Source organism: Leptopilina boulardi, unplaced genomic scaffold (assembly GCF_019393585.1).
Source record: "Leptopilina boulardi isolate dan_hultmark-lab unplaced genomic scaffold, ZJU_Lbou_2.1 LbouV2_165, whole genome shotgun sequence".
In the NCBI taxonomy this organism is placed as follows: Eukaryota; Metazoa; Arthropoda; class Insecta; order Hymenoptera; family Figitidae; genus Leptopilina; species Leptopilina boulardi.
This window is the reverse complement of record NW_026137713.1, coordinates 5,803,031-5,818,400: the sequence shown is the minus strand read 5'-3', so window position 1 is coordinate 5,818,400 and position 15,370 is coordinate 5,803,031. Positions and strand designations below refer to the sequence as shown.

Below are 15,370 nucleotides of genomic sequence, written 5' to 3'. Positions count from 1 at the left end.
AGAAAATTGAATTTTTGAAAATTTGAATTTGAAATTGTTTCGCGGTAAAATTTTAATATTATACGCATGCGCAGAATAGATATTAATTTGACTAGTTTATTGTTGAAAATTCAGAACCACCGTTATAACGTGACGTCCTGCAGGATTCCGAATTTTATTACATTAAATTTGCACAAAATGTGTTTTCTTTTATTGCGGAAGATATATAATCTTAAATAGACACGTTTTATTAATAGTAACAAAACTCGTCAGTGCAGAAAAATTGTAAGTTAATCATATAATCTCAAATATTGTAACAATCTAAATTTTGTTAGGTTTGATCACTTAATTTAGTATTTAGTCGACTTTATCGCAATTCGTAATTATTTTCAAAGCATTTTTTTCAATATATATTCATATTTCGTCTTTTTTTTTGTCTAATTTGATAAAAAAATTAGTTTTTTAAAAAAAATATATTTCCGATTTTATTTTGGAAAGATCTGCGCATGTGCAAATTGGTTATTGATTTGACTAGTTTTATCGATGCAATATATCGTAAAATTTGTATCTCAACGTTTTGGGATTTATTTCATTAATTTTACAGAAGAAATGTGTTTTAATTTGCATCACATGATTATCAATCGTAAATATCATCTGTTTTATTAATAGAAGAAAGTTAATTTAGTGTAGAAAATCGTAAGTTGATCGTATAATCTAAAAAATTGCCACTTAGAAATTTTGTTAGGTTAGGTCAGTCCATTTAGTGAGTTTTGATTTATTCGATTGTAAACAATTCGAAATTCATTTAAAGTAATTTTTTTCCTTATTATCATGTATTTTTTCATATTTTCAGTAAAAAATTCTCTTTTTTTAATATTAAATTCATTTTCATACCATACTTTCGATTATTCTATTTGCGCATGCGCGAAATGGTAATTGATTTGACTAGTTTATCGATGCCGATATAAACAAAATATATCTTACAAAATTTGGGATATATTTAATTAGTTTTACAATAAAATGTATTATCAAAAGATCATCAGGTATAATAATTGTCATTTCATTAATAAAAGTACTTTTATTTCAGTACAAAAACAATCGTAAGTTAACTGTATAATCGTAAAAATTGTCACTAATAAATTTTGTTAGGTTAGGTTTCTATTTCCAGTGTATTCGAATTATTTTCAAAAATTTTATTTTTAATTATCACAAATAGTATAAGCAAATTTTTCAAGATTAGTTATTGCGACGATAAGTAGTTTTTAATTAGGTTTCTTATAAATTTAGGCCATCGTGACAATGAGAATTCTTTTAGTTTCAAAATAAAAAAGATTCGCTGTCACATTATTGTTAGGAACTTAATGAAGATGCAATTTTTTTTTTTTTTATCAATATCGCATGAATCGCTCTTTGTTTTCTTCGTGACTGTATAAAATAGGTCAAACTCGTCCTTATTTTTTAATTACATAAAAGCAGTGTAGCTTTAGTGTAGATATATTTTTTTTACTTGAGAATAGCAAATAAGTGCGAATGCAATAAAAAGTTATATCATGAAGATAAAGTGTAAGAAACTTTAGGTTGGGAATTTGTAGCGTTAGCCAGAGTTGGTTCCCAATGCGATAATAATGATTTATGACGCAATAATTATCCACCTCGTGCCGAGCCAAAAGCGTAGACCCACCTGCTTTTATCGTTTCAAAAAAAAAAAAAAAAAAAAAAAAAAAAAAAAAAAAAAAAAAAAAAAAAAAAAAAAAAAAAAAACCTCGTTTTTGCTTGAAGGGCTCAAAGCAATTTCGCTGAAAGCAAAACTAGACTGCCAGTGAATATATACACAAACCATTTTTGGCATCGGTCGAAAATTATAGTCGCTGATTTTTGTTAAAGCCTTATGGGGGAAAAAAATGAATATTTTTTGGATTCTTTAGAAGAATCTTGAGTTATCGCCTCTTTAGGATACTTTATTAGACTTGTTCCAGAATTGTTTTTTTTACTTATTTCGGACTTAATTTTTCTGGATTATAAAAAAAAAATTACGAGATATTTATTTATGTTAAAAATAATGTTTTTAGAAATAAAAAAAATATTTTTTTTTAAACGTGAAATAATTTTTTGGGAAATTCTTCAGGTACCTGTGGAACGAAGAACACTGCCAACAGATTTACCAGGACCATCGAGAAGAAGACCATTCACGAAACGACATTCGCCTTCAACAGAAGCATGTTCATCAAGCGGAAGTGGCGGCGGTGTAATTGGAAATGTCGCTACAAGTTCAGGAATGCAAACGTCCTGTTCACTTCCGGAAACTCCTGTTTTTGCGAGAGGCAGCGATATTCCTCGGACACCCCAACACGGCGGAAATCCAACGCAACCACGCCGACAACCCGGATGGTACGCTCCCACCACAGCGACAACAGGGTAATTTATTTCTTTGAAAAAAATTTATTTATTATTATTATTATTATTATTTTTTCTAAGTGATAATTGTTTATAGGTATCGGAGGAACAATCCGGGATTGGAGCAGGCAATAATTGGAACTGAATTGCTGCGATTGGCAGGCGGTCCAAATAGAGGCTGGTATCCAACGAGAAAAGCAAATCAACCACGTCCAGCGTCAATTGAACATTTGGAGCGCCTTAACAGTACATACGATGCGAGACTTCCTGGTGCTGGTGATCAGAGGAAACCATTGACACTACCGACCAATATCACACCCAACAAATACTTCGGCCAAAGTAAGCACAGCTCAGCCTCCAGTACACGCGAGGCGCTACGGAGGGTCACTAGCTTGCTCATTAAGAAAGGTAAGCGCCGGAATTTTTCTCAAGTCAACCCCGTGCAGCCTTTTACGCTGGGGTTTTTTTTCCAAAAGAAAGAAAGAAAAACAGAAAAAAATCAGTAGACAATCTCTTAACAAATCTCTCCTGGATCATTGCACTTGAATTTTTTTTTATTAAAAATCTCCTTCGGCTATTATTTTTTAAGAAAATCCATTTTATTTAAATTTTGTGAAGTTGTTTCTTTTAGGTATCGATTAAGTGTGAGAAAAATTTTCGTAAACCCTTTGTAATCTAGTCGAGTTTAAATTTAAAATATTCATTTTGTCATATGGATAAATATTCCTGATATTTAATTTATCAGGAGTAAGAAAATAAATGTCTACAATTAAATTATTTAATTTCTTTATTTCTTTGAAATTTAGTTCATTTTCTTTAAAAATAATGTAGATATTTAAATTTTTTCAATTTTTTTTCTACGAAAAGAAAACTATTTATTTATAATAAATATTTTTTATTCTAATAATATATTGATGAGTTTTAAATAATTTTAATTTAAAGTTCATTGAATGATTTTTTGATATTAGTATTATTAAAAAAAAATTGTTAGCAGAATTTTGTTAAACTGTAAAGTGCAATTTTTCAGAGAGTTTAATAAGAGGAAGAGATTTTTAATTTGATAATTCATCACCTTTTTCGTATAAAAAGTATATTTTAAAATATTTGAATTTGAACAATATTTTCCTTTTCTTTAAATAAAGGTCTTTTTATTAAAAAATTATATTTTAAAATGTTTCTTTTTTATTTTATAAACTGTTCATTTTTAATTTCTATAAATAGATGATGAGTTTTCAATTTATTTATCTCAAATGTCGAAAGTTTTGAAAAAATTAAAATTCTCATTAATACGAAAATAAGTTTACATAATTGAAATTAACCCTCACTTATTACGTGAGTGACCTTTCGTGGCATTTCATCGCCATTTTCTCTTAATACTACTACTTTAATTTTTTTTTTACTGTTAGCTAGCATGGAAAATCTTCTTTTTTTTGTCATTAGTGTTTAGTCTATTTATCATCATCATTTCACCATACAGAATTCTCATTCATTGAAATTTCTAATTAGTAATTTGCTCTCGGCTTGTTTATATAGACCACTCTTTTAGAAATGACAAATGTCATTTTATTAACGGTGAGTTTTTGAAAGTCTTTTTTTTTTTCCTTTGTTGCCTTTTTTCAAATATGATTGTTGCAATTTTGTCAATATTCAGTGTTTTTAAGATTACTTCTGATGCCTTTTGTCAAAAATGAAAATTTATATTTAATTTATTTTTTGTAATTAGTAATTAGTATTATTACGTCTATTTGTTGTTTTAATATATATTTCCTTATAAATGTTTTAATATTTCACAAACATCAATTGTATTTTATTTATTAGAAAAAATAATTTTGATTAATATTTAATATTTATAATTTGATAAATTTCTATTTTAATTGTTTGTAACTATTAGTTTTTGGGTTTTTTAGCTAATAATTTTAATGTTAATTGTTAAAATATAAAATACAAAAAAAAAATTAGTAAAAAAACATAAATTTTCAAAAAAAGAAATGGTTGATTGTTGACTCGTTTTTCGAGAGATGGCACCAGAAGTATCGTTGAGCGGTAGGGTTTTCGATTCTGGAGCACCACGTGCTTTTCCTCCCCCGGAACATGCCTCCATCTGCTGATCGCTTCTTGTACCTTTTGTCTCACTGAATTTGACCGACCTTGAAAGCATGACTGAGAACAAGGACTGGACAAATTTACACGATGCTAAAAACAAACAAAAAAGAAAAAAAACTGTCTCTTAGTAGTTTTTTTCAAAAAATTCCATTTTCAACGTTAAATGTCACGTTAGGGAGAGTTAATTATTTTCCCTTTTAAAAAAAATTAAATAATTTAAATTTATATAAAAAAAAAATTAAAGAAAATAATTTTTTGAAATTTAATATAATTTTATAATTTATTAGTTTCATAGAAATGAAAATAAGGGAAAAATTCATTAATGAAGAAAATATGAAAATTGAAAAATTTGTTTCATGGTTTTTGGAAATATAATTACGATACTGTTTAAGTCTGGAGCGGTTCTTTGGCCTCGTGTAACTTGGCGAGAGAGGACACACACTCCTCGCTGCTTCTTCTTCTTTTCACTCCCCTCCTTTTTATTCGGGACGGCATATTATGTGTGTATGTGTGCGTGTACCAGTTGACGAACCGGTATAATAAAGGAAAATAAATGCTGAAAATCCATGGAGAAAAATGCACAATGCCTATACCTGGAGTTGGGACTTAAAATGATTCTCTCTCTCTCGCTCTCTTTTTTTTAAATTATAGGTGAGGCATGAGTGTGTCGTGGCCTCGTCTACGGGAACCACGAGACACTCTCGCGGGATTCCCGTTATCGATTTCCTCGAAGAATGATGTGAGTGCAAATCCTCCCTCTTTTGGATTTTCATCAATAGCTCGAAAAAAGAATTATACTCCTGATTCCCAACACCTGCTTTCATCTCTCTCTCTCTTTTTTTTTTCTTCTCGCCTCTTGATAATCATAAAATACCCGCAATTAATGCCCATTTGACTCGTATTCTGTTAGAGAAGAATTAAATTTGTAATTACATATTGTTTTATTAATTTTTCTATAATTCGTAGACCAATGATAGAATTATACAAAATAACATCTAATTTTATTTAATTTATTATTATTTATTTAATACCAATTAATTATTTATTAAATAGTACGTGAATATTATTAATAAACAATTGATAAACTATAAGTTCATTGAACTTCAATTTATTTTAGATTATTCTATTGAAATTTTGATAAATTAATACTTTTATCATATATATTATTAATACTTATTAAAGTACCTATTATTATAAATTTTCATTCTTCAATTTGTCCTTTTAAATCGAATGACTTTGAAAAACTTTCTTCTTTTTCATCATTTTTTGCTCTCAGATGATATTAATCTTCAAAATGAAAGGTGATCTTTTTTTTACCAAGAATTTTTTTTCCGTAACCAAGCGCATCAAAAACTTTCAGTAGGAATGAAATATTTAGACATTTGGATTTTATTTTTAATAAATAAATTAAAATTAATTAGTTTCTTAATAATTTATTAATTTGAAAATTTTCCTATGATTAGAAAAAATATTTGAATTAAACTTGTGAAATGAACACAATGTCTTGGGGGAAAAAAGAAATGTTTCATCTTTGCGTATTAATTATAATTTGTATAATTATTCAGAATGACGATCATCATTGAGAGAGACATTGTTTTCGAACATGTTGGAAAAAAAGAACAATGCAGCCAAACCAGTTCACTAGACCTTATCAGTCGTTTATTTATAGGACATAATATCAACACGGTTCGCAACACGGTTTTGCATTTATCGAATTGTGACTGACAAATATTTTTTTCTTGTTCGAAAAATGATATTAATTTTCGCTATAAAATTAATAATAATTATTATCCCTTTCTATTACTTTTTTTTCCCCCAAAACAGAAAAATAATTCTTATTTTATAAATTTTACTATTTTTATTGTACTTTTCGTTTTCAAAAATTTTTTTTTCAATGGAAATTTAAAAAAAAATTTAATTAAATTATAATTAATATTATAATTTTGTTAATTTAAAAAAAAAAATTTTCGCAATTTGAAATGATTCTGTAAAAAAAAAACTTGGAAGAAAATTTTATTTGCATTTTAACGGTTTCACGAGTTCTTAAAGAAAACATATAAAAATTACTTTTTCGAAAACTAATTTAAAGAATTTTTTTAGCGATAAGATTTAAGAAAAGGTAGCCACAATATGAGGAATTATTTTTTATTTATTTTTACAAATTTTTTGTAAAATTACGTTTTTATTTAAAATATTTTTTTTTTTCACTTGACCGTGACACGTTTACGTATTTTATAATATAGGCATTGTAAAGTGTTTAAAAAACGTTGAGGGGATTTAAAATTCTAAAAATGTTCCTTCACAATTTTTTAGGGAACTGACTCAGGTATAGAAATATTCAAAGGGATGATTAATTAATTTTCATCTTAAACTGAATGTCAGGATTATGAAATCCATCTTCAAATGGACGAAAGAAATTATTAAGTTCTTACTAGAAAATAGTTTAAATCTTTTTATCATAAAAATGAAAAATATCGACATAAATAGAAAATAGTTTTTTTTTTAATAATTTATTGAAAATAATTAAAATAGAAAATATTTTTAGACTTTTTTTTGGGAAAATACTTTCTATAAATTAACAAATCAAATATTTGGTAAAATATGAAGAAAAAAAATGTAAATAAACGAAATATGAAAAGAGTTAATGATATTTATAAAGGGAAAGATAATTTGTATCGTGTACTAATTAGTGTCATTAACGATAATATTTCAAATTAACTTTTATTTTGAATATTTTTGATGATTCTTGAAAATCAAAATTTAAAAATTCATTATCAATTTTACAAAAAAGAAATTGAAATTAAACTTTTTTTTAGTTATCTCGCAACTTTTTGAAAATAGTAACTGGAAAAATGCAAATAAATGACGAAAAATGTATTTTTTTTAATTTATTTTACAAACAAAATTATATTTTTTGTTATTAAACTGAAAAAGGAAAATTATTTTTCAAAAATATTGAAATTCTGAAAATATCGACACAAATTCTATAATATAAATTTCTCCATATGTAGCTTTTATTCATCACTTTTTCTTGCACCCACAACAGAATGTCCGGCTTTTTGAAAAGTACCCTTTTACATATCGTTCGTTCAATTCATGAGAAACTCCTATATTTGTATATGTATATGTATAGAAAGAATAATAATAGTAGAAAAGAGGGGAGAATAGGAGAAATGTTTTTCGGTCGTATAGTAGATTTTGAGGGGTGGTTGTCCTCTCGTATTGCGGGGGTGGAACATACGAAAAGTAGGAGTTGAAAATCAAGAGAGGGGAAAACAGGGTAACATTTTAAGAGAAGTTAGAAAATCCCTTTGGGAAGGGAGAATTCCTTCTTCAAAAGGGGGGGGGAGTTATAGTCAAGTGGTGTTTCGTGGCTCAAGGGGTTAGACATTGGTTGCTTGAATATCATTTTGAATAGGGTTCAATTACCTGGTAATGTTTTCTTTCCCTGCGCGAAATTTCCATTTCGATTTTAAATTGAGAAGATGAAGATAAATTTGACTTTTTCGTTTTCTTATGAGCGATTTTTATCGCGTCTCTTGAATTTCAATTAGTTCTTTTGGCAGTCGTTTTTTTTCCTTAGGATGATTTTTTATCATTACAATTACGATATTAAATTTCGAAATAATAAACAAATTAAATAAAAAATTTGAAAAATATTTAAATTTGAAATATAATCCTCTAAATTATTGGAAAACTAGCAAAATTAAACGCGCGCAAGCACGCCAAATTGAGTATTTAATTGTTTGTTATAAAGAAATTAAAGATTAATATCATCAATAATAATTTAATTTATTAGAATATTATTACATATTAAATGATAACAATGAAAATTATATGTTTACAGGCCTCGGATTATACGACTTTTTCCGACTTTTTTCAAAAATACGACTTTTATCGACTTCTTTTAATAAAATGCGACATTTTTTTTTACATTTGAAAAAATTATTTAATAAATTTTGAACTAAAATGATTCTTCACTAAATTAATTATTTTTAATAATTTTAATTAAATACATCACAAATTCAATTATATCAAAATTATTTTTCAATTAAAATTTTTATGAAATTTAACAATTGTTTACAATTTAAAAAAAAAATATCACAATAAAATTGAATTCTTTTTTAAAAATTTCAATTCAAAATAAACATTATTACCCGAAATTTTAATTCAAAATCAATTAAAAATCCAATAATTGTCCAAAATTTTCAATTTAAAATTTAATTATTTACCAAGTTTTTAATTTAAAATGAAATAAAATTCAATTATTTTCTAAAATTTCTATTCAAATTTCTATTTTCAATCAAAAATGAACTTAAATTAAACTATTATCCAAAATTTCAATTAAACTTCAATTATTTCCCAAAATTTTCAATTCAGAATGAATTGAAATTCAATTATTTTTCAAATTTAAAATCAAATAAAATTTCATTGTTCTCAAAAATTTGAATTCAAAATTAATTGAATTTTCAATAATTTGAATTTAAAAGCATCTAAAATTTAATTATTTCTAAAATTTTCCATCGAAAATTTTTTTTTGAAATTTAATAATTTCAATTATAACTGTAAGGAAATTCAATTATTTTTAACTATTTTAATAATATTCTTTGAAAATTCAAATATCTAAAACCATTTTTCAATTAAAAATGATTTTCAAATTATTGTATTTTGTCCGCATTTTCTAATAAATTTTTAGTGAAATCATCTGAAATTTTAATTACAAAACACTTAAAGTTTCAAGTAATTTCAAATATCTCAATTTTAAATCTTTGAAAATTTAATTAAATTTAAAAAATGTTTTCGAAAAATTGTTTGATAAATTATTATTTTTAGTTCTGTAAAATTTAATAATTGTTTGAAAATTAACAATATCTTTTGAAATTTAATTATTTCAAAAAATTTCAACTTTAATCCTTCGAAAAGGATTATTATTAAAAAAAAAATTTTTATTTAAAAATCTGTAAAATATTTTTGTTAAAATAAAAAACAAATCCACTTTTTTTTTGGAATATAAATCGACTAAAACGACTTTTTCGTGTCTTTAAGTTGATTCGAGGCCTGTGTTTTTATAATATTAATATTTAATTGGTATTCGTTGGCCCCTGGTACCTTAAAAATTAATTTTTAAAAGTAAATTTTTTTCAAATTACTATCTTGTACGAAATTTCCTGGCGCATCTTTTTTCTCATCATAAATTTTTTTTATTTGTATACAATTTTTGAATCAATATACAACTTTAAAAAAAATTTCATAAGATTACTATTAAAAAAAAACACGTGAAATTAGAAAAGGCCAACTTCAAGTTAGGACAGAAGGACAGACCAAGCATTTTATTATTATATAATTGTTATGAATGTATTGAAGTTTTATTTATTAAGAGAATTTTTTCTAAATTTAATTTTCTATTAAATTATTTAGATTTACGTTTAATTGAATTTTCATATAGAATAATATTTTTTTGGAAATGAGAATTTTTTTTTAATAGTTTCTAAATAAATAAATTTTGTGGAATTATTTGAAAATAGGATTATTGCAACTGAGGGCTTAGCGCTTGATTTTTTTTTAACCCAGATATATATGTATGTATGTATAGGGTTTTGTATCCTAACCCATTTAACGTTAGGGGTAAAATTGTGATAAATGGGTAAGAGTGCAGCGTGTCAGAAAGTTAGGGAAAAAAAAAAGAAAATTCCTTGCGTGAGACGAGAGGAGAATTTATTTATTTATTTTTTTTTTTTAGTCGATTCCAAAGGGAACTCTCCTGAGAGAATGTGTGGAAGTTTCGATCGATATTGTCTTCGGACACGAGAGATGCCAACAAAAGAGGTTTGCTGTGAAAGCGCATTTAATAGAGTTCCATGTTGAATTGTATGTGTTGTGTATACATGGGTCTATGAACGATATATCAGATATATTTCCTGGTCTTTTACACCTATTGCTTCACCCGCAAATATATATAGAAAAAAAGAGAGAGAGTTGATTAGAGAAAGCATTTTTAGATACTTTTCGCGAGGGGGTGGTTTCGTTGGAAAGGGTCGCTAGACGAGGCAACAAATTTATTTGTCAATAGCCCAGTCATTCACTGATTACTGATTCAATCTCCAAAATTCACGAAAATGTAAAGTTTTTTTTCCCCCAATAAAAAGTGGAAAAAAATTATCACCTCCAAATAAATGAATTTGTCAGGATAATTTTAAAAGTTTATAGAATTTTTTTTTTTAAAAAGATTTTTATGAACATTTTGCTGAATATATTTTCTAACTTTTTTTTTTCTCTTTCTACATTTTCCTCTTTCACAAAATTAAATGCATTGATTGCTCGGCACAACATGTCGCTTTTGTTACACGTGCGGGAAAACTATCTGATCGCACGTTGGCAATTCATGAGAGACTCAGAGAGGACTTTGTGTTAGTTTCTCTCTTGTTTTCAAAGACAGACTGTCGAATATAGTTCCTCTTTTCTCTCTCTCTCTCTCTATATATATATAGTCAAACTCATTTAGAAAATTCCACATAATTTCTGCTCTAGAAATTTCATATTTCATTAAATTTTGTTGAAAATTGACAATTTTTTTTTCCTCAAATGCTGAGGAATGGAAATTTAAAAACGTTTTTTTTTTACGAAAAATGAGGAATTAAAAAAAAATTTTCAAGTTAAAAATTGTAATTTTAATATCCCATTTGAAATTTTACTTTAAAAAATCAACTTTAAGATGACTTGCTTTTAAATACTCTTTTCATCTATCTTCTGTTCGCGTTTTTATGATGGGTGCAGAAAAAGAAAAGAAAAATTCAATAATATACTTTCGCCTTTGATCTTTAACTTTTGACTGCAATTAACCTGTGTACAGAATTTTTTTTACCTTTATAACACAATGTAAGCTCTAATTTAATTTTTTTGTTTCTCAAATTGAAATAAAGAATTTTCTTTTTTAACTATAATTTAATTTATTGAATTTTCAAACTATAAAATGTTTAATATACAGAAATTATATATCAAGTATCTAAATAATAAAAATAAATAATAATAACAATAAATAATCTAAATAATAAATAACAAAAAAAAAACACTACAGAAATCGACAAAAAATTAATTATCAATTATTAATTTTTTCAATATGTTATCTTTGTTTACAAAAACGTATTATAAAGGCAATCAACGATAAATGATAAATTTTATTGTCTTCTCTTTATCTGATATAAATAATGAAGATGATGAATTTTTATTCCATTAATATTTATTTATTTATATTTATACTATATAGAAATTTTTTTTTATTTTGCAAAATTTTGTACCTTTAACTTAAAATAATTTCAGTTTATTTTCCAACTGATTTATATTATCAGTTCTCAATGATTGTATTTTAATTCATGTTGCACTTTCTTGGAAAGCATATAAATTCAACCGAACGATAATTACGTTCGCGAAATCTGAAACTAATGTGTTAGTGTTTGAAATATCATCTTCCATATGCAGGTTCAGGAATTAATTATTAGAATAATAAAAAATTTCCCATTTATCTAAATCTTATCAAAATTTGGAGAAATTTAATTTAAATTTTTAATATATATAGAAAATGTTTTTAAATCTCTATAAATTATACATAAAATAATTATAGAAATGAAATTTATTAAAATTATTTCTTAATTTTTTGAAAAATAATGAATCATTTTTGTGATAGTAGATGAATATTTTCAACTTCATAATTAATTATTGATTTAATTTGAATCTCGAAAGTAATAAATGCATGAAAAAAAAGTAAATCGATAAAGGCGATTGTAAATATTATATAATATTTGAATTTGTTAGAACCCGTTAGGAAAACGAAAGTAAAAGTTCTCGTACTTCATGACACACCAAGTTTTATCAGAGGGATTTATTAACATAAAATGCAACCATATAGGATGTATAAAAGATAAATTACTTTCGCTCTTATATAGAAAAAGTGTATCTTCCATAGAAAGTTTCTTTTTATTCATTATTAAATAATTATAACAGTAATGAGATAAAAAAAATTATTAATTAAAAAATGATCAAATTTTTAAAAGTAAATTTATTTCATGGAATAAATAATAAATTTTGTTTTACATACAAAAGAATTGTTAATATGAAAGAAAATATATGACTAAATTGTCATAAATTAAAATAAATGAGACAAAGAATTTGATAAAATTTTGGTGTAAATAGCTTATACATGTGACGTTTTGTCAGTAAATGATATCGATAAGCGTACAGAGTGACGTCTTCGTTAAAGGACGCCTACATTTATATCATCGTCATTGTAATGACCGGAAATTGATGGGTGAATATGCATGTACGCATGGTAATATATCTCTGTATATGTACAAAGCGCCATCGTCAGCTGCAATGTTACCAGACATATATACACACACAATCGCTCAACCTCAGTCAAATACTCTAGCACTTTAACAATGTGCGAAAAATAACAGTATCATTATTTTCTTCAATTCACTGATTAAAGTACAAAAAAACAAAAAATTTCGCGATTTCAAAAAAATCAAGCTTTTATAATGATATTATTTACACAGAAATTTTATTAAATAGCATTTAAATGAATTTAACAAAATTTATATTTAATAAAATGTTTACTTTAATGGAATTTTCAGTTAACAAAATTCAGAAACAGAAATTTTATTCAACCAAATTTTCACAGAATTTTTATTCAATTCAAATTTTATTAAGCAATTAACAGAAATTTTATTCAATTTAATTTTTATTTAGCATCGATTTATTCTAAGAGAATTTATATTTTCGAATTTTCAAATTGCGTGTGACTCGAATTTCCATTTTAATGGGCATTCCCTATTTTTTTTTTTTTATTTTAAACATTTTTACTATAAATAGAATATTTCATATTCTTCGGGGAGGTTTATTGTAACAGCTGTTCTTTTTCTCCACTACTTTCATTTCCAAATTAAAACTAGACATTTTGAAATATATTTTTCTACGATTTTTAGATTTAAAAAAAAAAAAAAAAAAAAGTTCCCCTCTTTTTTAATTTATTTTTAGTTTCCATTTAATTATTTTAGTATACAAAAAAATTAAATTAATTCAAGAATTTTAGTGACCAAAAAAAAGATTCCTTTTTTTCTGGTATAGAATATTTATTGTATATTATTTCGAGTCTGTAAAGGTAGAGAAAAATATTTTATAGTTTTATGAACATTTTAATCATGGATTGTATTATAAACGTTAGTTATTTTTTTATTCAGGGAAGAAAAAGAGCAATAAATTTATTCGTTAAAAATTTTCTAAAAACGATTTAAAAATTGTGTTTCTTTTTTATCGTTTTATAACTTCTTATTATTTGTTCTTTATAATATTAGATAAAAACTTGAAACTTTAATGGCATGTGTGTGTGTGTGGCTTTGGGAAGAGTGAGAGTGGTCGCGAGGGCAATGTCGGCAGCTGAGGGTGGTTGCTCGGCCTCTGAATATAAATCAATAAGACCGTGGATGAGAAGAAGAGCTCCGAGGTGCATTAAACCGTGTGTCATAAACCCCGAGGACAAATCTTCCTAATCCTCATTATCGTCACTAAAAACAGTATCTCACTGTATAATTAATTCGCATTATTTCACACCATGAGAAAAAAAAATTATTTTCTCAAAGCTAAGTATATTTAGTAAGGAAAAAAATATTTGTTTCTTAAAAAAAAAAATTATCAAAAAAATTGCATTTACAAATTAAATTTGTTATTTATAACAAAATTTTTATTCAAACTAAATAAACAGTTTATTTAGTTCTGAGGCAAATGTTTTTTTAAAAGTAAAAAAAAAATTATTACAATTTTGTTTATTTTGAAACGATAATAATTTTTTTTTTTTTTTTTTAACGAAATATATAAAGAGATTTTTTTTATGAACTTATGAAATTGACATTTTTCTTTATCATAATGGAGGTCAAAAAAGTTCATGTATAAACATTTGACTATCACTTGATATGGACATTTAATATGAAGGAACACTTTTGGAATTGTTTTCATAATTTGGAGGGATTCTCCTTTTTTTTACCGTTCAAAAGCTCCCTTAATAAACCGAGAGGCCATATATAAAAAGTGCTTCTTTCTTTTTCTTCCACCCCTTTATATAGCTTGTTGATTCTACAAGAGTGTAATCTGTCAATTATACACGATTTACTTTTTTCAATTAAGGAAAAATTCGAATAATCTTTAGGAATTTTTTTTTAATAACAATTTTACAAAAAAGAAAAATCCTTTTAAATTATGAAATAATTTTTCTAATCGGGATTTTTAATTTTGAATAAAATCAATTTTTTTAAATTTTAATAAAAAAAAAAATAATAATTATGGATAAAAAAATAGCAAAGAGTCATTTATAAGAAAAAAATTCCCTGAAAACTAGAATGGAAAAGTTGTCTCCATTTTTTAATATCTCGATGGCTCTTAGCTCACCGAGAGTAATTGATTTCGTTGCTTGTGTATATTTTCTGTATATGTATATATATAAAAGAATTGTGTTAGTGGTATTTAAAGTAGTTATGTAGGGAAATGGGTAGACCGGTCTTAGAGCAAGTGATTACCCGATCGTGGTATTAGTTTTTTTTTTTTTTTTTTTTTTTTTTTATTTTTATTTTTATTCATCGTTGCGGGTTATCACATCTTTATTTCTTAGCCACCATCACAACTATTGCTTCGCTAAAGCATTCATCCGCATGAGTGCAAATGCATCTGAAAGGAAGAAAGTATAGGAAAAATTTTCTCTTTTTAAATTCTTCAGAATCTTGAAAAACATTTTCTTTATTTATTTTATTAACTGATAAATTTCACATTTGACTTTCTTCCTTGTCCCTGATAGATTTTCATTTTTCATCAGAATTTTTATTTTTTCAATACTTCTTCTAAATTTTTTCAG

General features: G+C 25.4%; 1 protein-coding gene across 5 annotated transcripts in view; it reads left to right on the top strand.

The window, feature by feature from the left end:
* LOC127277228 (uncharacterized) overlaps positions 1 to 15,370 on the top strand; it is a 175,441-nt gene that overhangs the window by 153,840 nt on the left and 6,231 nt on the right. For 4 of the 5 annotated variants that reach the window (XM_051298142.1, XM_051298143.1, XM_051298141.1 and 1 more), the window contains 2 exons: positions 2,105 to 2,394; positions 2,471 to 2,781. In XM_051298142.1, the coding sequence (XP_051154099.1) occupies positions 2,105 to 2,394; positions 2,471 to 2,781 (601 nt within the window). The remainder of the gene's footprint in view (positions 1 to 2,104; positions 2,395 to 2,470; positions 2,782 to 15,370) is intronic. The other variant, XM_051298144.1, reaches the window with a different exon arrangement.